At 37.3% G+C, this 25,626-nt stretch overlaps 1 protein-coding gene across 1 annotated transcript in view; it reads left to right on the top strand.

Annotated features, from left to right (window-relative positions):
* The first annotated feature begins 8,379 nt into the window (after positions 1-8,379).
* The window catches only part of LOC145674441 (uncharacterized), a 59,300-nt gene continuing 42,053 nt past the window's right edge, over positions 8,380-25,626 (top strand). Inside the window, exons 1-2 of the mRNA XM_081744504.1 lie at positions 8,380-8,497; positions 20,659-20,763. Coding sequence (XP_081600630.1) covers positions 20,662-20,763 — 102 coding nt within the window. The 5' untranslated portion in view covers positions 8,380-8,497; positions 20,659-20,661. The remainder of the gene's footprint in view (positions 8,498-20,658; positions 20,764-25,626) is intronic.

The following is a 25,626-nucleotide window of genomic DNA, read 5'->3' as shown; positions in this document are numbered from 1 at the left end:
GAACAAAATTTCATTGTTATGTAGAAATGGAGAACACATTGACATAGGGAGATTTTTGAAGAAGCTAATGGAATTTCGAATGTGGTTTGAACCTTTTTGATTCAAGTAGTGAACCGTTGCCTAGCAACAACGTAATTTCTCTTCCAGAGATTAACATAAAATTATTTGGTCACAATGCTGATTGCCTCCTTGATACATGTGCGACTTGTAGTGCGATTTCAAAAGAATTTTGGGACACTGTGTCGAATAGTAACCCCCACCTGCATTTTTAAGTGCAAAGAATATTAGAGTTACGTCAGCATTTGGAAATAAAGATGCAACATTAGTAGGACAGACTTTACTTGTAATATAAATACAAGAGAAGGAATTTCATACTTTAGGGATCATAATTGCTGGTTTGAATAGATCATTGATCCTGGGTTCGAACTTTTTCACCGAATCTCGTGGCGTGTTAAACTATGACACCGGTATTCTACATCTTAACCATCTCCATGATGTAGAAATCTGCTTTAGATCAGTAGAATGTGTAACCGAAGATTTAGTAGTTCGTTGTATTGAGTGGAATGGTGAGTGCTGCAGACCATTTTCATTAATGGAGGAGTTAGATAATTTTGATGAAAATTTGTTCCCGTCAGATGGTAGACGGAAGGCTAATAGGGTAGTTGCACATGAAGAGTATAAGACCTCAAGAGTGAAGGCATCTCATGCACCAAGCTTGGATGATGGTAGATACCCAATCACCCAAGAATTGGCAGATTATGTTTTCCCACCGGAAGAGTGGTTGAAAGTAAAAACTCGCTCCTCCCATAGTGATATTGAAGAATTCATTGCCAACTACTCAGATCTCTCGGACACACAGAAAGAAGGTTCGAAAGCTGTGCTAGTTAAGCATCAGGCATTATTTGATGTCAAGCCTGGTTGCATAGTTAACTACGAGCATGAGGTTGGAGTAACGGACGAACGTCCCATAAAGACAAAACTCTATCCCTACCCTAGGAGATTTAAAAACCAGGTAAGCAATGAAATTTCTCGGTGGTTAGCGTGGGGTATTATTCGTAAGCAACCTACAGCTTACATAAATCCATTGGTAGTCACTGCAAAAGGCGATGGACGTATTCGAGTCTGTTAGGATGGTCGTGCTTTGGGGAAAATTTCTGGTGATTTACCCGACCGTCCCATGCCTCCCTTGTCTGTTCTTCAGGATATTTGTGATAAGTCATGGTTTAGCTGTATGGACGCCACTGAAATGTTCTTACAAATCAAGGTAAAAGAAAGTGACCAAAAATTTCTTGGTTTCTTACACGAAGAAATTTCGTATGTTTTTCAGAAATTGCCGTTTGGAACTAAACAAAGTCTAGCCTTATGTGTACGTGAATTAGATATGATTATTGGTTCTGAAGCAAGAGAGTACTATGGTCAATATGTAGATGACCTAGTTTTGGCCGATAAAAGCTGCACAGAACATCTAGAACACCTAGATAGAGTATTAGGTTTACTTGCTGCGGGTGGCCTAACACTTAGGCTGAAAAAGTGTGACTTCGCTTGAAAGAAATTAAACATACTTGGGTTCCAGCTTTCTCAAATCGGTATCGGTAAAGATCCGGAGAAAGTGAAGGCAGTGTTGGATTTTAGAACACCAAGGAACGTAAAAGAGCTGAGATCGTTCATAGGTTACTGCCAGTATTACCGATGCTTCAGCAGAAAATACTCAGAAGTCTTATTTCCGTTGTTCAGTCTCCTGAAGAAAAATGTAAAATTTAATTGGGAACCAGTTCATAAGGCTAAATTTCCTAACGGTGACCCATGTATGTGTAAATAGTGAGTTAATGTATTTTGTGAGTTAGTGTATTTTGTGATTTTTTGTGTTATATAAGGGAATATTATGTACATGTTTATAGTAGCAGTTGAAGTTAGGAAAACATGCATTCTCAATAGATAGCTAGTTTGAATCTCATATTTAGTATTTAAGTGTTCATCACTTTGTGTGTTCATATGATATATTTGTTATATAATTTTTGCAATAATAAGAAATGTGCACCCTGTTTGATCTATGTCCTGTGCTAGTAAACACAGCACCTAGCATCAAAGGGGGGATTTACTGTGTGAAGCCGTGTGCCCTCTGCTTCATCTGCATATCATAATGCAGATGAGTGCACATTTATCTATTGATATGTTAATTTTGTGATTTAATTAATTGCTACATAATTAGCTTCATTTTTAAATTTTGCGTAATATTTACATATTATATTGGGTAAACACCACAGAGCGAAATACGGTAGTATTAATACTCTTTTTGATATTTATATTATTCTTTTATATGTGCATTTATCTTAGGTTTATTTAAGGGATTATGTCTATCACATGCATCTCATTACTGGGAAGTAGTATGTAAATAGCTTAATGTATGACTTTATTGGAATATTCTACATACAAGAGATGAGAAAAATATATAATATCGTTTACTTCGTATAACGTAGACTTGGAGTTCTTTATTCAGCGAGAGCAAGTACAGCGAATTTTTTTTCCGTTGGTGACAGCGTTCTGTCCTGGAAGTCTGCATTAAAATGTTTGCTACTATGTGTAAGAAGAAATGTCTAGGGTAACCATGAATAGGAAGAGAATATGGTATAGGAAGCATGCAGAAACTTCCTCTGAAAAGAAACCCTAGTTGGAAGCATTGATTACAAAACGCACTGTACTCTTTGTTTCAAAAATCATAAAAAATTTAGCAACGATATGTTGGATTTTGGATTTCTATACGTGTGCTTTTGGCACCTTTCAAAAGATGTCTCGCCTCTCTTGCGTGGAGCGTGGGTCTCAACCGTCGTTGGGCCGTAAGTCAGCGAACCATTCTCTACTTTTCCCGAGATGCATTGCTTGTTTGAAATTGTGTATTTTATTTTGACTATTTTCATATATATTTTACTAATACTATCGTATTACGCTCACATGTTCTTGGAAAGAACGTCATAATTCATATTTTGATTTTTAATCGGGATTCCTTTCGTCAAAGACATTTAGATCTTTGGTTTATTTCAAAATTTTGTCTGCATCGCAGCTTCTCTTTCTCTCTCCTCCTTGGTAGAATGGCAGACGGAAATTGCAGACGAGAAAGGGCAATGCCATGGAAAAATGAATCCCTGAACAATTACTATTTAGTGTCATGAGTAAATATATATGTACCTATATTCTGTGTTACCTATTATATCATTATGTATGATGTACGATGGTTTACTATATTGTATATAGTGTGTATTAATGAAATATTTATTTGTTTACCTTTGTTTCTGCAATGGACACCTGTTAGTCCAAGAACTTTCAGACCTGCCGCTAGTGGCAGTGAGGGCAGCACATATCAAGGGTGTTTTGGAATTTTTGTGCAGTTTTGCCGGTCTTGGCCCTTGTGTCCGGAGAGACCACCCAGGTTTTTGCCTCCGGCTACTGACAGTTCGGAAAACAATTCTGAAAAGAGCGAATAGAGAAAATAAGTCTCTTTCTTTTCTTCAAGTACCAGAACTATGTTGGGAAAAAGAGGAAAACTTTACGTTAGTTGTTTTTGAAACCCGGAAGCGTCAGCACGACCGAGCTGCGAGGACTTCCGTAGATTCTTATAGAAAAGAATTTCTATAACGCGAGACGAGTGTGTTAATACTATACTCAGTTAATAGAAGTTCAGCAAGAATTATCATCATGTGTTGTTTATATAAAAATTAAAACAGTTATACTACATTCTCCATGTTCGCACACACAAACCGTTCTCAAGTGAAAAGTGTTATTAGCGTTCTTCATAAAAACTGTGGGGTATAATGGCCACTTGTACATTAAAATTGAAGTGCAACGTAATTTGAATTTATCTTTATACAGTACAATACACCAACGTTTGGTCTTCAGGAGTTGAAGATCTTGTATTTTAAAATATCTAGTTGCCTGTCCGCTGCTATGGACAGGACTCTCCTGAACTTTACTATGAAGGAGACAGATTAACGCAAATTTGTATTTGTGCTCTTTACGAATACAGTGCCTATTAGGGCACTCACACTGTCACCATTTTTGGGTGAGCTAAGAACTGCCCGTATTTCCATGGACTGTGCTTTAGTATGGTTTAGCAGTGCCAGTGCCTTCCTGTAGGAAAGTATTTCATTCTGGGTTAAATACGAGAAATAACTATTATCAGTCCTGCTGTGTGTATATCGTCACAGAAACTGTCCGATCTTCATTGGCATATACAGAGACTATCAATTTAAGTGGAATAGTAATTTCATCTAAACTGGAACTGTGCATCGTTATATGATTTTGTTAGTTTGTTTATCTTCATTCTAAAAGAAAGAAAGAGGCCAATAAACTTTCAAAGAATGAGAGAATAGATTCATATTCTATTCGGGCTAGAAAATGTCTAATCGGTGACTTCTTTTCATACATATATTTATATATAGTATATCTTTGTTTTATCTGATTATCAGGTAAAAATTACAAAATTCTTAAATATCGTGCTTTACAAAGAGTGTGAAAGATATAATATTCAATTAGCGTTTCAGTGGTGCACCATTCTAGTGTCTTACCATTCTAGTGTCTTGTGAAAATGTGTTTATTCAGGATTCATGTGGAATAACCTTGATTATCTAGGAAATAAAATGGTACCACCTACTTGTATCCAGAGGGTTTACTTTTTCCTGTGTTGGTAAGTACCCAAAGTGCCAATTTTCATATGTCTTTCTTACAGGATGGAGAGTTAAAGTGAATATCCCAGAAATCTACTCTAGTATTCTGACAACCTTCCCAGTTGGGGCTTGGGAAGGTATCGCCCCATAGAACCATTGAATTATTCAGTTATGAGTGTAAAGGAGCCTCTAACAGGCTGTAACCTGTTCATCTGAAAACAAACAAAAATTAAGTTTAGTTTTTTTTCTTTTAAAATAGTTGAAATTCATGCATACTCCTTTACAAGTAGCATCTGTGACCATAACTGGAGGTAACAGAAGTAAATCCCTGAGATATTTTATCAAATCCCTTAGATATATTGATATTAGTTTTGTTTCTCATGCTCAATAAAGGTACTAAGTGTGGTAGTGGCGGCTCCAGAAGGAAGTCACCTTTTGACTTCAGTGGGGAATTCGCATTCTCGAAAAGTGAATAAATTAATTATCACCTGATGATAATGAAAATAATAAATTATTCCCTCGTCACACCACCACCTTACTTCAGTGGAAGTTCTCTCATAGAACTCCCTCCACAACACATACCTCTTTCTATTTAAAATTATTGTGTGGTATACAATACGTAAATTTAAGGTCCCTTTGGCGTGGGAGACCAGGGTTCGACTCCCGGCGGGACTTCATGTGGTTCGGATTCCTAGGTCTCGTCTCATATAACCTCGTCGCTGAGAGGGACGTTAAACTCAAAATCAACTCAACGAATTTAAAGTGGCTGCCATGATGTACACATAATCATTTAACGCAGTATTTACGGCAAATACCAACTTCTAACAGTTGATTTTCCTACGTCCACGCGTCTCTTTTTACTTCCCTGTCATGATACTTGTTTCTATTAGATACATATGTGAAACATAGCATACCCAGTCTCATAAACAGAGGGTGATGTGTCAAAAATGAGTTCACATTCTCATTTGTTGGATTATTCAACCCTAAATTGAAGTGTAAAATTGTACGATTATCCGTCAAAAAATATTGTGTGATATGCAATACGGCGGAATTCAAGGTGGTTTCCACGGCGATTAAACTCCAAACCAATGCAGCTTTTGCAATAATACCAATTGTAACATTTGCTTTTCGTCCATATACGCTTCGTTATTATTGTTCTGTCCCAACTTTTACTAACCCTGTACACAGATTCACATGTGTCTTCTAACAGCAAAATTAAAGCAATGCTTTTCACAGAATCTTTTTCATACTAAAAATTATATTCTGATCCATTGGTGGAAATGGAATTTTAGAACTTAGGGCTAGTCATTAACAGATAAAGTTAATCGGGCTATGTCGCGAAAATAGAAACCCAGAGACACGGGGGTGCAAGCAAAATTTCATAGAGGTACGACTTACGAGAAAGCGATTATTGCAGAACAAACAACAATCAAACAAAATCAAGAATATCATTCAAGTTTCTAATTTGTTATCAATAACTGCTGATATTCTTCCTTCTTTTGGACCAACACTTCAAGATACTAAGGGGACAATATCCCATCGTTAATTCCTGGTTTTCAATACTGCTTTTATTTCAGGCTTTATAGCTGTGGAACCGTTTTCACACTAGTCCTTTCGTCGCGGGGACCTCTGGATTCATGATTTTGACACGACGCCTCATGAACTCAGCCCCATTGACGCGGGTTCCTTTTGACTCGGGCTTGTTTGTCACGGGGACGGTTTTACTTGGGCATTTTTGTCCTCGCCCTTTTGTCCGGTCCCTTCTGACATGGAAACGAATGCATTATGATTATACAATTCTCGTGTACAGTATTAGCAGATGTTTTTATTCTAAACTGTTTAAATTATTTAGAAAAGATCAGTTCTTAGTCTTGTAAAATTTTTCACTGAACTACAAATTTACAGTTAGTGAATACAATTTAAGCAAAATTTTCAAATTAATTCTAAATACAATTTTAATAAAAATAACCAAGTGTGCAAACAGTTTTCAAACTAAAACATTTAATCAAGAATTTTTATAATCTTCCATGAATGTTTCAAAAGCTTCTTAAACTAAAAAAAAAAAAATAATGAAATTTTTAGAAAGCTTTTAAACTTTCATATTGAAAAAGGGTTTTTTGTTGCATATTAATCGGTTTTAATAATTACTTTTCAGATTCCAAGTTCTAAATATTTACACAAATGAGGTTGTAAACTACAGTCCTAAGATTGGAAGTGTGAAATTGTTTGTGTGTGACGGTGATGCAACGAAAAAGACATTCAAACTGACCGTTTGTCGCAAACCAAAACATTAGGAGTGGTATTCAGAGAGAATTCGTTCACCGAGGGTTGATCTCAGACTAGTTAGTATTCATACTAACTCTTTACTAAGGAAGGTGCACGTTATGGTATTCAAAGTCAACTTTGAGTACAACTAAAATAATGATTTGGGTTTGATTAACTTATATAACCCTAATGCATCAAGTGAGAAAAATAATTGTGGCAACTACGGAAAAGTTGATCAGCGCATGCGTAGTCTGTAAAAATGAAAATATATCGTCGGCGGCAATTCAAAACCTGCTATGTGCATTTTGCAGGAGAAGCGAAAAACAGTATCCTGGTTAGCTTTTTGGCTTTATAAAAGTGATGTTATAAGTAATATTTGATGCTGCACGTAACTGGTACCTTCTCAAGTAACTTGAGAAGGTACCAGTTACGTGCAGCATCAAATATTACTTATAACATCACTTTTATAAAGCCAAAAAGCTAACCAGGATACTGTTTTTCGCTTCTCCTGCAAAATGCACATAGCAGGTTTTGAATTGCCGCCGACGATATGAAATACGAAATGTTGTGTCGCACGAAAATCGTACTCGGAGCCTCTGATCATGATTATGATTAGGACTTAGTATTGGACAAAGTTACTCAAACGTGATTAAATAATCTAGAGCAGAGGCTAATCTTTTACCCACGATTTAGCGTGCGACACAACATTTCGTATTTCGTAATTCATGTATCTTCATTTTTAAAGACTACGCATGCGCTCATCTACTTTTCCGTAGTTGCCATATTTATTTTACTCACCAATGCATTAGGGTTCTATAAGTTAATTATACCCGAATCATCACTTTAGTTGTACTAAAATAGACTCTGAATACTAAAAAGCGCACCTTCCTTAGTTAAGATTTAGTATGCTTACTGACTAGTCTGTGTCTAACCTTCGATTAACGACGTCTCAATCAGAGACTCTCAATACAATTTTGATAACCATCCATTAGTCAACTTCGTAGTATGGCTTTAATCAGACTTCAAAACGACTCTGCAAATGGCCCAAAAGGGTTATTTTTGCGTTATTCGATGCAAACCACTAGAAAATAAGCTTAAACTCTGAAAACAATACTGCTACATTTGACAGACTGGCTAAATCAGTATCGGGCTTGTCATAATTTTCTGATAGAAATGCAATGCAAGTCTTCTTAAATCAATTATAACGTTTATCATAACTGGATACTCATATTTTGCGTTGCGTTGATGCATACGCTTTACGGAATGACCCCCAGAGATTTATTTTTCATCCCGTGCTTCTCCACTACACACTTCTAGTACTTTGCAATATTATGAACTTCTTATTTTAGTTTAATTTGTGTTTAATAAATTTATAGTTTCCTTACTGTACTTTTTTACTAGTCAATAATATAATGCAGAACAAGGTGAAAATTTTATATTAATTGCCTGGCAACGGTGGTAAAGTTAATTGTTTAACAAGGAGGTTCTAAATTCAACATTGCCTTTAATTGCAGCGAAGTTTATTTGCATTTTTAGCAGAATTGGTTGGCGTATAGGACGTATTCATATATTCCGTACGTAATTTTCATATTCTAGTTATGATAAAAATAATTAATATGCTTTATAAGTGAGTAAAAGTAAGGTTACGCAAACAAAATCCTCACCTGCCAAATCACACATTGCAAAATCCTCACCTGGCAATGTAATGGTTGTATTGATACCTTCTGAATAATTTTGTAATGTTTATGCATGTAGTATTCGTTTATGAGAGATACTTTTGCTATTAAGAAACTCAAGTGTGAAGAGGTGTGTTAATTGCCCGTATTGAAAACAGCATATATAACGCATGTAATTTCTGTGTAGTATTAGGAGTATCTAGTGCTGTAATGCTATAATTTTTGGTGGGAATACGCTCGATCATTTTCAACAATATAGCGTATACGCAAGACTACTTGGAGTATACGCACTCTAATATACGCTCATTCTTTCGTAAATTTAAGGTGAATTTACGCTGGACTATACAAATTTTAGGTGGGTATACGCCCCATTAATCCCTGGGAGTATCCAATTTATTATTAATCACAGCATATGTTTTGAGAGGCCAGCCTTCTTTGAGAAAAAATGTTTAAATCACGCTGATTTTAGTGGACAGATTTACTTTTGACATATCACTTGAAATAATTGTTGAGAAATTATAATTCTTTCACTATTTGCCCTGGGTGATATGACATTATGCAGTTTAGCATAGATGAAATTCAAGGGGCCATCAGAAGTAATTTTTAAATATGGAAATTCCTTTACGATTTGTGTATAAATATGGTAATCGGATATATGACGTAAAAACTATAGTATAAAAAGCACAAATCAACCTGTGCTGCGTTGCTACCAACAGGCATGAATGCTATCTAAACGGATCAGCTCAGGGCGAAGCTGGTGGGCTTTCGCAGGTTGTAAGGGAGGAGGCGCGTCCGCGAGAATAATGAAAGCAGGTGGATTTTAGCAATGGTACTAGTTTCAATAGCACGTATCGTGGTTTCCCACTAGTAAAGCTCCACTTGTACCGCTATATATAAAATACGGCTTTTGTACACTGTGCAGAAATACACCACAGGTGGAAAATAGTGTCTCCTACAGTCATTTTTCATATTGCACTCACTCATTTTATCTGTAGTAAAGCAATTGTAATGATTTTACATTAGTAACCCTAAACTTCCAAAGCTAAAATACAGCTGCATTACGTATGTATTTTTGTATCCTTCAGAAATGTGTTGCAAAGTCTTTAGAGGCAAATTATTGAATTTTACTTGTAAGTTTTCCATGTTGTGTGCCAAATGTAAACCAGTACTAATTTTGTTTTGTTTTCTGGTTAGGTTAGGTTAGGTTTAACCAAAATTTCCTCTTACGTTTACGTTTTGTATAAATCGAGCACAGCCTTTGAGAAATATCTCACTTCCATACAGTGTGGTTGTATTCCTTGACCTCTTAAATTATAGAAGAATCAATTACCCTTGTGTATTATCAAGTCACTTCGCCTGTAAATCTGCCTTTTTATTTAACTGTCCCTCCCCATCTGATCATAGCCCTCCTGATTACAAAAAATGGTGATGCGGTTATTTTTGCATCACCATTTTCGGTGCTCTCGTCTCGGTGCACATTCATATTAAGAGGACTTCGCTGTTTTACTTGGAAATCGCATATCTTTGTGTTACTTGTATTATCGGTACCTTATTATGAAATAGTAGCAACACGAGGGCAAGGTTCTAGAACACACGTTCCCCTTCCCATTTAACTATAAAAAATACAGAAAACAACGTGCCCTGCAGGGCTCTAACTCGCCTTCACTCGCTCGGCAATACTATGTGAATTAAATATTAGACTTTGGTACCGAAAGGAACCAACCTAGCTACTAACATATACGGGGGAACCTGTGTTCTAGAAACTTCCCCAAGACGAGTTGTTCTTTACTAACATTGTACTATTTTACTCCGTCCCACTATATACCAAGGAAACAATGATACACATACAAGCATATGCGATCTCCACGCATACAAATGTTTGCATTGGAATTAAATCTTTGTATACTCGCATATTTTTCATCGCTACCGCTCATGCTTCCTATGGATCCCTCTAGTGTTCACTGGCTGCGCTGGCCTAGGCCGGATTGGATGAAACTTGTGGCGCAGGGTACGTACAGGATTAAAGACGTTAAAATCTTGTCATTTATTAGGGAGTTCAATGTCAGTACCCTAGAAAGAGTTTCTGTAGAATTTCTCGGTGCACATTCACATTAAAAGGACTTCACAGTTTTGTGTGTGAATACTGTGTCGGGAAGTGTGTCATAAAACAGAGGTGTTAAAAACCATAAATCGACATGTGCTAGATGGTCACTAAAAAGCACGAATCCTATCTAACCGAGACAGGGCAGGGTTGCCCGAGTAATAGCGAGGGGTTTGCGTTTGTAAGAAGCAGGCGCGTCCGCGACGGTATGTATGTGCGTAAGTTAGGATATGTCTAAATTCAGTACGCCATGTTAAGTTCCTCTTTTTTTTTTTTTTTTTTTTTTTTTAGCGCGTTTACTGTGTTTACTTGCCCTTACGATTTGTGCAATTCCGACACTGGCTTAAGGAAACTATACAATTGGGCGTTTGTGTCGCAAAGTATTTCCAGCCTTAAAAACGTCAGAATTCTGTCATTTATTAGGAAATTCACTTTCACTACCTTAAAAATTCTCTCTCTCGAATTCCTCGGTGCAGATTCACTTAAAGATGACGTCAGTGTTTTGTGCGTAAATACTTAGTTCGCATATATACTGTAAGAACTACAGTGTGAACGGTACTGAAGGGTTTGGTCTGTATGGAGTAGGCGCGTCAGGGACGATGAGTATGCGCGTAAACGTGGTTGTCGCTAAAATTACTACGTTACATTATGTTAGTTGCTTTCTTAACACATTCACTCCAATTGTACGGTTCCGACACTGCCTTTAGGAAACTAGGGACAACTGACTCGTTTGTGCTAGAGTATTTTGGTATATAACCTTCCCTGTGCTCACTTTTTTTTACTATCAGCATGATATTCACATTTGAATATGTGAGTGTCCCTGCATTTCTTTAGTTTCAGTGCCTTTCTACATTTGCCACACTTTCTACTCAGTTTCAGTAATCCGTGTCATTTTCCAAAACGTAATAACTCTTCTATTCCATTAGCATGCTTTCTTATAAAGCACAAAATCCAAATGTCACATCCTAGTGTGTGACGTCAGCATGCCTCCAACCAAAATAGTACCAAATTTTTTACATTTCAAAATACCACATTAAACTTGTTTTGTTAGTGTGAAATTTCACGAAAAATAACCAGTCCGCCATTTTTTTTGTTGTAAATTTTTCTTATTTCTAGGCCTATTCTCAGACACTTAGCCCCTAATTTGGGGAAGGTTCTAGAACACAGGTCCCCCTCAAGTTAGTAGCTAGGTTGGTTCCTTTCTGTGTCAAAGTTTAACATTTAATTCATACAGTATTGCTGAGCGAGCGTTAGCGAGTGAAGGCGGGTTAGAGCCCCCGCATGGCACGTTGATTTCTGTCTTTACAGATAAATGGGAAAGGGGGCCCGTGTTCTAGAACCTTGCCCCTAATTTGTAATGACTGCCTAGTACAAGTTGGTCCGGTGGTTACCATACATTCATTTGAGGTACTGAAAAAGTCTGCGCTGGTAAAGAATATATCAGCGACATTTTAGGTTTAAACAGGGTCGTAAAAAGGTCATTTTTAAAGCCCAGCCCAGTGAATTTTATTAAATTCTGTACTACATTTAAAGCCGTATGCTTACTTAAAATAACACACAAGCTTTCATCCTCTATAACTGGAGCCCGTGTGAACTCTAATTGCAAAGCGGCCAATAGAAAGACGTATGAATAATGACACTCGTATGATTAGTACTGAACCAGTGACTACTTAATTGAAACTCAAGATTTTTCTCAAAAATTGCAAGAGTGAAATAAGTTAACTGAATTTATTTCATTTATTGTTATTATTTAGTCCTAGTTTTTATTTTATTTTAGTTTTGGAAGAACTGAAATGTTGGAATTAAAAGACTTTTGTAAGATGTGGTAATCGTACTATACATACACATTCCTCTAGATACAGAAGTTTCCGATCTGTTTTTTAATGCAGATATTTTTCGTTTTTGTGTATGTAGTTACCCAGGTGTAGTGTTAAGAAAATAGAGGTAGATCTTTCTTAAGTGAAGTATTTGGTGTCTTTGGCGCAAACTATTGTTGTTATATGAGATTGTTCTAATTCTAGGTTCTAATTTGGAGGTGTATAGCGAGAGGTACAATAATTAAATCACATATATCAAACTTAAAAAGGGCTTTAATAGAGTTAATTTTAATGTGAATTTGTGTGTCTGTGAATGAATTATCTTTTGCACTTGGTAATCCTAGTACAAACAGATTTCTCTGACACATACCTGGTATGTTCTGATAAGGATGATGCTTCCATTTCCATGCTATAGATTACTAGTCAGCTCCGACCCTGATGTGGTTCTAGTTTGTGGCGAATTATTACCTCGGAGACAGAGTACAGATGACTAGTAGTCCTTTACTAGTCATATAGTGGTTATGCCGAACACCCATTGTTTCGGCGGGTTTAAACTTGATAGGGGTCGTTATGTCCATGATGACGATAGATAGAGATAGTGATCCAGCTCAATGAACTACCTAAACTGCATCAACTCCCGGATCTGTCGGAACTCTCTTTTCTTGAAATTACCCAGTCTTTTATATCAGGATCTTTGCTGAGGTTGATAATCTAATAACTCGTGGACGTGTCGTAAAGTCACGTGCAGTAATAAAGTATTCTGAGTTCGGGTTCTAGAAGTTCCAGAACAAATTTCGGAATTTAGATAGAAAGAAGTATGTCTGTGCTAGCTTTTCGTAACGAGTTCAATTATGTAAGCAAAGCTGTCATAAGCGCATAAGACAAATTCACATACATGACTGTGTAACAGTTACATCGTGATCTAATTCTTCAGGCACAATTGTTTACAAATGAACTTATTTTCGTATTTTCTTATTTCATGAACTAAAAATGAGAATCAGATTTAACTTGAAAATAAAATCTAAGATTGGTACTGCCACACTATGGTATTACAAAGGAAAAAGAAGAAAAGACCAAAAGGTCTGATTTGTGCATTTGTAATCATCTACATGCAATGTTCAAAAATCCTTTTCTAAATGAAACATTTTCGATTTGTGATCAACTGACACATGGTGAAGGACGTTTTATTTTTTATTTCCACTAATACTCGATTATGTACTACAAAACAAAGGGAACGTAGTCACATTGCTTTTTGTTCCAGATTAGAGTGAACACCGTTGTAGCAAATTTAACGAGCACAGACTAAATTCGTTATGCATGATTCGAAATCACAATTTTTCAACGGTAATCTGTTCTGAAGATATTTCAGTAACGCGTGTTTAAAGTTGGTTCTGAAACTAGGCATCTACTGATAAACCCTATCGAAGAAACTCGTCACATTGAGATTATCATCCCGATGGAAGAACTTTCTTTGTCTTTCTGCGATGGGCTTTTGTAAGTCAAAAGTTTTCTGCAGAAAAACGCTTGTGATTCTTAAAAATATGCTTTACGTGACGTAAAAAGCAGTTCAAACTGTATTTATGGGAGTAGCCGTCCATTTAAGACATCTACACATAGCAGGCATGTTTTATACTTTTCTGTTGGCTATTTTTTCTCCTCTGGCAATTTTTCTGCACAGGCGCGGCAAATTTTCTGCGATCACATCGCAGATCGCGGCATGTTCTGCAGTGGGGGTTATCATTTCAATCCGTATTTTCTTGTATATTTTTGGAGGTGGGTTTTATCATTTTGGGGGCTGGGGAAGATTTCAACAACCCTGGGTGAAACGGAGAAAGGCTAAGTTTCACAAAAGGGGTCTAGACTTACATTGGCCGGGTAAACTTTACAATACACGCTCCAGCTGCCCATCTGTAAAGTATGGCTGCTTTAAAAAGGTATAGAAGAGGAGAGTAGGGTCGGCTTATCTTAGATTTTGGGAAGTTTATATTCATTTTGTTAAAATTAATTGAATGTAATTTCTTGTGCCTGCGTAAGGATACTAGTTAGACTGAGCATTGTAAAGTTTACCACCTTGCCCTAACCTAACCGTGCTGTACACAACTTTAACCTAACCCTATCCTATTGTCTACTATTCCCTACCCTACGTCACCCTATTCTATTACAATGCAGCCCACTTATAACGAATCTCAAGGAGCGGACACAATGAGTTCTTTATGTCCGAAGTTTGTTATAAACAAACTCATGTATTTTTCCGAATTATATAAGAAAAAGATTATATACAAGCAGATACGTTTAAAAAAGAATATACAGTAGTATAGCATTACATCTGAAGATAATTTCATTAATTGGGTTTTTATCTAGCCTACCATACATATTACGCTGTTCAAGCACGCTTCAAGAAGTGTAATCATCTTCTGAACCGTATCTGCTGCAGCTGTTCATAGCACCGCCGCTTCCACTTTCTCAAATGCCCGAAATGCATTGTCCGGCACCGTGTTGCTGTGTTCGAAAAAATAGCGTTGCAAGATTTCCAATCTTTGGATCGCTTCTTTTGAACTCACGGGTTGTTTCACATTTTCCACTTCTCCCTCATCATCAGAATCTGTTTCATCTTTTTTCACTTTTGTCTGAAAATATATGGCTTTTCTTTCGTTTCAGTCTAGCGTTGCACAAACACGAGTTAATTAAATCAACTTGCGGCGTGTTCCTACCTTACAGCTACCGAGAAACGCACCTCGGTTTCTCTCCGCGTCTAACACAATGAGCTCCAGTGAAAACAGATTTATTTTTAACCTCAACCTTGAAGTCTGATGGACGCGCGTTGTCGTAAATATCTGCACCTAGGGCTATTTCTGCTGTCATCTGAGTTGGATGGGAAGAATGAATCATGCCTGGCTTGCACAGCGTCAACAGCTATGAAAAACAGTTTTGCGTTACCTGAGTTGTCCTCTCGCAGAGAGAAAGGAAACATGATCCCGTTCTGAAAACTTCGCTATAAGGGATCTTTACGGAAAATATTGTCATTTTTTCTGTTTTAAATAGGAGGTGAGACGCGGATTTCATTTATGTTCGTAGTGTCCAATAATTCGCTATTTGCGAGTTCGTTATAAGTGGGCTGCACTGTATACCGTTCCATTCCTAACCCTAACTTTACCTACATTTTATATTGTTAGCTTTTCAACTCCTCCTTTGGGATAATAGCAATGTATTGCTTCACAAGGAAAGTAGGGAAATATCTAACAAATAGTCTATGCTTACGACATACCTTGGAGTAGACTAGACTACTAAGCTACAACAAACGAAACCTAATGTATCCTAACCGTAATTGTTATTGATCTATTTTGTTAGGTTGTAACTTACGCTGCACTACGGTGCTTTATTCTGCGCTAATCTACACTTTTCCACTCCCTAGTATTGTACTCTATTACTTTGTCGTATGCCACTGTACACAACTACAGTTTACTGTATGCTGCTCTGAATTACACTTCGCGGAGCTACGCTGCTTTTACCCTACAATATTCTGGTACTTCATTCTCTTGTACGCTACTTATCTCTCTCTTATGATACTCCATGCTATGCTAATCTACCCTATTCGACAATAGGCTTACTCTACTATATAGGGTTGGCAAACACCATGGTTGTTTTTGAAAAAATAAACAAAAAACTTTTTTTTTTTTTTGGTTTAAATAATTTGCTCTATGTATTTACATTACATATGGACAAATAAATTTGTTTCACCTTGGTGTTATTATGCAACAACGTTGGTGTACTCTAAGGGGTCACATAAGCTTAAAGAAATCCAGTCAGTAAATTTCTTAAATCGGGAAAATCACGTAATTACTTTAAATGCAAAGCAATGACGGGAAAATCCTGTTATTGCTTTACGTGTAAAATTTTAAGATCAGCATATCATAATCAGTACGCTAAAACTGAGGTATCAAATTACAAGTTTAGTATGTGGATGTCATTCAATTAAATTAAAACTAAGTCCAATCCAAGCTAATGTTGGATGCTACGTAGGCAGTCGATAAATTTTGCCAATTTCTATCAATATATTTAAGCAACCTTGGCTTCTTTATAAAACAACAGGCATTCAGGCAAGTAGAAATGTACAATTTGATTTCGTTTCGTATGTTTAGGCATAACTCCTTATGTAATACAGAGGTTATCAAGAAAACTTGCGCTCAAAGTGACATTCGAACCGCTACTTGGTTAACACTTGTGGTTCGACCGAGAATTGAACATGGGATACGTTCATTAAAATGTGAAAAAAAGATAAAAGTAACGGAAATAGTTTGAAATGTGGAAACGTCATCATGAATTCACACGAGTCGCATTTTTCGTTCTTTTTTTTTTTTTGTTTGTTTGTTTGTTTAAACCAGTTGATTAAAAAAAAAAAAAAACCTTGGTTTAAACCAGCCAACTCTGCTACTATACTATCAAACATATTTGTTGAAAAGCGATATTTAACGTTATTCAGAAAAGCATTTTCAGTTCTTAATATCTGTTTAATATTGCACAACTAGTGTCACCTTGAAGCACATAAATAACCATCGCTATTACTCGTTATGTATAACTAACTCACAGTGTTTTCTCCCCTTCAATTTCCAACGTTGAACAACACTGGTATCAACGAAATCGATCTTTTGAAAGAACAGACTGCTTTTTTTCCAACAAGAATTACACCAATATTAGAAATAATTTACACTACTTGTCTAAGAACATCCACCTATTTTCACATACGTAAATAGTACTTCGGGGCCCCATAACAGAACATGTCGCGATCTGCGATGTGATCGCACAAAATTTGCCACGCCTGTGCAGAAAAATTGCCAGAGGAGAAAAAGTCGCCAATAGAAAAGTATAAAAACATGCCTGCTGTGTGTAGGTGTCTTAAATGGACGGACTACTCGCATAAATATACTTTGTACTGTTCTTTTACGTCGCGTGAAGCGTATTTTTAAAAATCACAAGCGTTTCTTGTGCGGAAAATTTTTGCAGAATTCCTGCAGAAAACTTTTGACTTACAAAAGCTCATCGCAGAAAGACAAAGTTCTTCCATCGGGCTTCGGGAATATTCTGCTGTCATTAATACGTTACTAAGCTCCTCCAGAATCTATACACGCATACCTCAAGGCCTGTGTAAGTAATCAGCGCAATCACTAATTTAATAATTAAATTTTATGTAGCTATATTAATACATCTGACAGCACGAATTACCATTTATAATTCTTTGTATTTCAACGTACTACTACCACCCTGAATCTTTCGCTATAATGAAAGTATCCCCGTGCACAGGTCATCTCCTACATGCTTGCTCAAAATCAGCAAAATGTAAACAGTTAACATTTCACCCATACGTCCAATCTTATTACGCGAGATTTCTAGTGATGTTTAAATTAAATTTATAGTTACAGGTTAAGTTAGGTCTCCCTTACCGGGAATAGTAAATCGATAACATTTGTTAAATAAAAAAATAAAACAAACTGTGCACCTCTACCTACTCGGGAAGTACCACGCCATGTATGAAAATATTAATGAAAAGGAAATATGTATTCCGGAAAAAAGGAAGTTCTTTTATGTATTTTCATAATTCTCTTGGTAATAGTCATTCTATTAGATGTACGAGAGTGACTTAGAAAGTAATGCCTCCAAGGTGATACCTTTATGTCTGTTTTGATAGATAGCACCCATACAGGTATCAGTGAAAAGCATGCAATGTCAGCTACAGATGGTGGCGTCATTTTTAAGCTAGTCCCCATTACGGGCAATACACATGAGCCAACGGGAAACAAAGTTTTTCGTGCCGTCGTCGAAGAATTGTGGTGGCTGCTGGTGACACCAATGCCGAACTGCTGGATCCACCTCCGCGTCACAAGTGTAGCGTTTCCCTTAAGGTGATCCTTAAGTTTGGGTGAGAGCCAAAAGTCGTAGAGCGCAATATCCTGACTATAGGCAGGATGACGCAGAATGTTAAAAAGACACTTCGCCAGCAGATGGGACAACTTTGCATTTTTTGGCGGAGGAGAGGACGTGTGGTGGTACTCCATCGACCGACGCTTTGTTTGCCGATCGTAATGGCGTATCCACGACTCCTCGCCGGCGATGAATGTTCCTGGGCGCACAACCTTTCGCAGTCAGTAATTCAATGATAGCCCGCTGTTTCAACCGGACGTCATCACCAGATGGCATGGATTGCTCCATTACTCTGGAACGAGAAGAGAGAGGAAGATGAAACAGGTGACATTCTATAGCTTAAACGTAAGTGCATTAATGATAAACAGTTCAGAATGTTTGCAGTAATATTGGCCAAGTAGTAGACTTGGAGGCATTGCTTTATGAATCATCCTCGTATTTATAGTGTTTTGAATGGTATTTTGTTTGTAGATCTTTCCAAACTACGGTAATAAGAGATGGAATAGATTAAAGTTGTGGATTACGAAATATTAAGAAAGAGTTATCGTATTTTATGGACTATAAGACTCACTTTTTTCTTCGGAAAATTGCCAGTCCAGTATTTGATTTAAAATTCCCGCCAGTCTTAAAAATGGCCATATATTCGATGCCGCGGGATACCTATCTCTATCTGGCAACACTGGATTCAACTGGCAACAGCAGTGTGCCGATGCAACGAACATGAATTGCGGGGATTCACAAGCTTGCAACAATAAAAAATGGTAAAATTGTTACAGTATTTTTTTTTTTAAATGCTTAAAAATGAAGGTGCGTCTTTTAGTCAGTAAAATACCGTAATTAACGTGCTTTATGAAAAAATTGAGTTCTACATCAAGAAATATGCAGTTGAACAATTTCCTACAATTCTTTAACACACGCTAAGGCTGCTTCAAATAATTTACTTGTTATTATGCCATCTGGTTGATCCTGTCATGTGGTTCGGATTCCACGTTAATCAGTAGGTCCACGTCTCATATAGCCTCGCTGCTGAAAGGGACGCTAAACTAAAATCAATCAATCTGGTTGATCCTGTACTTCAATTCTAACCATTCGGGCAGATTTACAGTATGGGTCTATATGTAAATGCATTTCATATTTACTTCCTTTTTAATTAAATCTACTTTTAGTACTTTTATGATTCTTTGTCTGTGTTGATTTACTTTATGGATGAGAGCTCCCTCGTGGCTAAGCGGTTAGCGTACGCGCCTTTGACGTGGGAGACTCGGGTTCGATTCCCGCCGAGAGCTTATGTGGTTTGGATTCCACGTTAATCATTAGGTCCACGTCTCATATAGCATCGCTGCTGAACGTGACGCTAAACTAAAATCATCTCACCTCACTTTATGGGTGCTCTCTGTTATAGGTATAAATGCAGCAGTATTTTCGATCAAATTCTAAACACCTTAAAGAAAACTGTTGTGCAGTTTTATAAATATGCTACACATCAGTTGTGTACCGATATATAATGTGCGTGCGAACATACGACGTAAAAACAAGTGCTAGAAGTGAACTAACCTGTGCTAGGTGGCCACTACAAGTAGGATTTGTATCTATTCTGGTTCAGGGCAGGGAGTATCTGGTGGATGTTCGCCTAAACGAGATAAGTGGAAAAAACGCATAGGTACCTGTACAGAGGGTCACTGCATGGAATTTCAGATACTTCTAAATTTCGCTTTCATGTATTTGTTAGAATTGTTAGTGACACGTGCTCTTAACAATGTTACCTTCGATGTAAATCCGCCTTCAGCGTTACCATGTTCTTGTGTCCTGATTTTGGTTGCTGTGATCGTGGTTTAGTTTTCCTTTAAACATCAAGGCCATATGAGACGTGGACTTACAGTTTAAGGTGGAATTGAACCCGGAACCCCGTGCACCGAAGACGCGCTCGCTGGCCACAAAATCAAGGAGGAAGGCACATATGCTAACCTCTAACTAATTCCACATTTAGAAAGTGCTGAAGTTACGTGTTTCCAAATTCTGTAATAGAAAGGAATGTAGTGAAAAAGTGTGAGTATAGTAGTTTGTTAACATTAAATTTGAGAGCATTCAACTAAGGATAGCATTTACCTTTGTACATGAATTACAATATGCTTGCTAGGAATATTTACGATGCCCTTCAATTCTGAATTAATTTGAATACTCAATTTTCTTATGTTAATTGCCTTTATTCTTGTTATTATTTTCAGAGAATGGCAGGAGTAGTAGATGATGATCTGGGAACGTGCCCGTACAATCCGGAGCACAAAGTTCCATTCAGTATGTTTGATGATCACGTCCGAGAGTGTGCCATGGTAAGTTTAACACGTCAATTTCGTAACTTTTAACATACCGTCTTATTCTAGAATAAATTTGACCAATTAATGTAACCTGTAATTAAGATTGTATGAAAGAATGTTATACTTCTTTTGTTCCGTTTCAGTACATAATTTAGCTATAGTAGAACGCCGTTTTATTCGCGTACGGAAAACAAACAAGTTCGTATGTGTGTGTACTACGTTTGATTCAGTTTTGAACAATTTCTTTAGTTCTACATTCGATTTAGGTTTATTTATTTACTTATTTATATATTTTTAATGTACCTGCAATTCTGTAAAAGGAAAGTTGATTAACGAACTCCGCAAATACTAATCTGAAGGTTGGCATTAAATTTTGAATTGTTATCAGAAACTAGCAGGCTCAGTGGTAGCGCGTACAACTCTGGTGCATGGAGAGCTTGGTTCGATCCCAACTGGCGCCAAGTGGGCTTTGTGGTGAACAAACACTATGTTCGTGGGCTTTCTCAGGGTTCTTCCGTTTCCTCCTACTTTCTTCATTCCACCATTTCATTCCTTTTCTCATCATCACCGTCTCCTTTAGCCTAGCCGGCATAACCGTGGGACGTAAAACTTAAAGATTTGATATAATTTTTTCACGAGGATGGCAAAACATAATATGAACATCTACAACTATTTTACAGAAGAGCGAATTAAATGACTTTTCATTAAATTAAAAATGCTTTCAGTTCACTCGTAACAGTGAAATATATGTATATAATGCCAAATATGGAACTTTTAATTGTTTACCAATTTTTGTCAGCGTATAAATCTGTGTGGCCAACTACCGAAGCAAAAAATCAGAGAACGACCGAAGGCTCACATATCATGTTTTGTCATTTTCGTATAAATATATGTAGTTTGTAATTTGAAATATGGCGTACTATTCATGTTGGGGTACTGTGGTAAGGAAAAAAAAACAAAAACAAAAACAAAAAAAAAAAAACGTGATTTGATGTGTAATATTTCATTGTGCGTAATATAATATGTTGTTTTATGCATTAGAATAATTCGGTATCGTGCAATAATCACAAATTTAACTTGTTTATGATTTACGTGTTAACTAGTTCGTTGTAAGTGTAACAATAGAGAAAAATATAATAACAGATTAATAAATAAATCTACATAAAGAGAAATATACTTGCAGTTATGTGTTGGATATTTCAAACGGTACAAAAGCACGAAAATAAAAACTCAGCTGCCCCCTGTTAAGAATAATATATTAACAAGAGACAGGGGCAGTAGAGGTTCCCATAAGACGCCAAGTTTGGTGCAATAGCAGGGGGAGTAGAGGATTAAGATATTTTAGATTAGGTTAGTCGGGTATAATTCATGATTTAATTAGAAACTACAGTGTCGTGGTCCTTGTTTTTATTTGGTGATGCACGAAGGGAGAGGTCTTCAGGATTCATGTGAAAGTGTAAAGTTTAATATTTGGTTCCGATTCGTTAAATTATATAGTTGCTAGTCTGCACATATGGACCAGCATCCAAAAATAGCTTTTTCGGCATTTAGAGGCAGTCATTCGAAGATTTAAATTGTTGAAATCTCTCGAATTGGGCTTCTTTTCGTGGCAACAAGATTTTCTATGCACTATAATTTTTAGGATCAGCATCTTTTCTCCGAAACAGCTGCCTTGTCGATTCTCCTGTCACTAGCTGCACCACTAGTCGACCATGCTAGGAACCTATCAGGAAAATCTTGATTCTTAAAAGTTATGATACGAGGGGAAGTCAGAAAGTTCCCGGAATTCTGTTGTAGCTCTATTAGCACAATATAACTACACCCCGCGTAGCGTAGTTGCTAACGCTCTCGCCTGCGGTGTGAGCGGTCCCGGGTTCGATTTCCAGTGGGAGCACTCGGTCAAAAACATGTAAGAAGCTTTTTCAGGCGAGCCATCCTGAATGATGTTTTCCAGGGTTTTCTTCATTCACACTAGGCAAATGCCGGGATGGTACTTAATATACAGGTTCCAGGCCGCTTCCCTTTCCGCGGATAGTGTGCTCGCTGAGGGACGTCATCCCTCAAACGTGACGGGCTAACATGACCATAGATGCCGAAAGTTCAGAAATCTAAATCCTATATCCGAAATATAACTACACATTTACTTTATCGCCTTCAAATTTGGCACCTTCGGAACAAAGACACTTGTTTCAGTGATCCTTCGATTGGTGGAAACACCGACGAAAGACCTCTTTTGATATCTTCCGAAGTTCAGCCGTCGCGTTGATCTCTTTGAGGTACGGTGTCGAAGAGACCCATTTTTATCTTTGGGAAGAGCCGAACATCCGATGGTGCTAAACTGTTTTTAAAGCTATCTAAGTCTCAGAAGCAGATTTCCCCAATTTGTACATGAACTTAATGTTTGCGCGTTGCTCGAACTGCGACATTGTGCCAACTATGACCACACGCTTCTCCGTTCAGCTACACTTCTCGTACACTGCTTGTTCACACTGGTTAGTTTCGTAATCAAAGCAACGTAAGAACTGTACTCTATAAGATTCATTGTGATTGCACCACAAATGGCAAAAGTGCAACAACATTCCGATAACTTTTTGACTGCCCCTCGTATGTCGTTTCTGGGTATGGAGATTATCTATTTGCGCGAATATAGGCCACACATTTTCCCGAAAGTTTGCCTTGAAAAATCTTGATGCGGCCTGTAATCGAGATTTTCTCCGTCAGTCGTCAATTTCAAAATGGCATGTACACGTATCTTGTGGATTGAAGTGAATACCATTACAAGTTCCTGCAGTTTTTTTGTAAAACATCAAAGACTTAAGAAGAAAAAGCACAAAAAGATATCTTCTTCGCAAAAATTGCCACCTTTATTGGGTACCAGTAACACCTTAAACACTTGCACACGTAATACTTTTATTAACCTTTCTTATACACTGTATATATAATATATACGGAATATTTATATACAGTAACTGTTCTTGAAAAAAGAAAAGCAACTTTGTTTCGAAAGACTGTGTCAGCTTGTTTGTACCCACCCAAATCAAGCACAATCACTTCTCAGCATCATCAGCATCTCATTCTTCACCTTCGCTATACGATCCAGAATGCTGCTTAGAGTCATTATCACAAAGATCATCATCTTCATGAGTCACCCTTAGTTATGCTGGAGTTAAAGAAACGGGAGGGATATGCATCTCGAAGTACTGTCTAATTGAAGTTTCTCATAAATTTACTACTGCGGCCTATATTCGAGATTTACTTTTTCTATTATTTCTTCTCAAATTTTAGGTACGGCTTATATTCGCGCAAACACGGTAATTTTGCTTAAACCTTATGAACGCCCCACACCTCCCTTACATTAACAGCGTATTAAATTTTCATGAGAGCTGTGCCATAGCTATATGGCTATAATACGCGTCTCCGGAACGGGACAGTCAGGTTCGATTTCCGGTGGGGGCTTATACGATTCGGATTCCATGTGATATAGGCCCACATCTCATTTAGCCTTGGTGCTGAAAAGGACGCTAAGCATCAATTTAACTAACCATCCAATTTTCATGGAAATTAATTGCTAGTATGTCTTACTCAATTTCGGTATTCGGTGCCGAAGTTATTTAGGATTCAATCTAATATTTCGTTACGTTGCGTTTCCAGCTCCGAACCACGCTGAAATTTGAATCCAGTGTAGTTAACAGTGCACAACCATCATACATAATCATCACGCACAGAATAGGTCCTTTATCACCATACTATTTACATTCAATGTAAAGCTGTAGTATTAAATTGTGCCATACTTCCTCTCAGTTTCCAGGAATACCAATGCACATATCAAAAGATTGTCAAGCATCTCTAGAGCTGCAAGGAATCGGAAATGACAAGGGCTAAAATGATAATAATCTAAATTTTTTCCTAGAATATTTTAACTTCCTTCAAAATTTCAATTTAAATGAAGCAATTTTAATTATAGTATTTTGCAGGTCCTATAGGCTAAATACCTTTCTCGGTAATCAAAGGAAACTTACCATTTCATGGGGAGAAAAATTGTGGAGGTAGCATCTTTCACAGCTGATACGCTGTGTTAAAGAAAAAAATGTATGTTTGCATTACATCCATCGCACACGTCCATTACTAACGTACAAGGTTTGTCCAAGAAGTGATGAGACTGAGTCTATAAACAGAAATTTATTCATTCGATTTTAAGATCTCAAAATTCTTCAAAATAGGTCCCTTGGGCGTCGATGCACCGCTGCCAGCTCGATTTCCATTATTCATACCCTGCCTGGAAGTCAGTTTCCGAAATACCTTTTAAAGATTTGGTTATGGCGGTAACATCATCAATGGGGCGATCTTTCAGGGCAATTTTCACTTTGGGGAAAAGATGGTAGTCTGCTTTACATTCCACAACCTGCACCATTGCACGGCACACGTATACTCGTCGTTGTTTTTGTTCATCACTCAACACTTTTGGTAACAAACTTTCTCATCTTCAATTTCTCGGTTACAACGTTCTGTACCGTTGACTTGCACATGTTAAGTTCTTCCGCTATTAATTGCAAACTCAACGGACGGTCAGAGTCCAAGAGTTCTTTCACCTTTGACACATTTTCATCCGAAGAGCTCGTCGAAGGGCGTCCAGATTGATCTTTGTCCTGAACTGTCTCCCGTCCGTCTTTGAAGTCCTTTTGCCAGCGAAAAAGCTGGGCTTTCGACATGGCGTTGTCTCCGTAGGACTGCTCAATCAAGGCAAGAATCTCTGAAGCACTTTTGCCCAACCGAACGCAGAATTTAATGGCGTATTGCCGCTCCATTTTCCGCTTTCTACCCCGTGACCAAGATGAAAAAATCACACTTTGCGCAACTACCGATCTCTCACTGCTCAGA

This window comes from Thermobia domestica, chromosome 17 (genome assembly GCF_964235325.1).
Source record: "Thermobia domestica chromosome 17, izTheDome1.hap1.1, whole genome shotgun sequence".
NCBI classification, from domain to species: domain Eukaryota; kingdom Metazoa; phylum Arthropoda; class Insecta; order Zygentoma; family Lepismatidae; genus Thermobia; species Thermobia domestica.
Note: the sequence above shows the minus strand (reverse complement) of the source record. Positions and strands in the feature narration are given on the sequence as shown.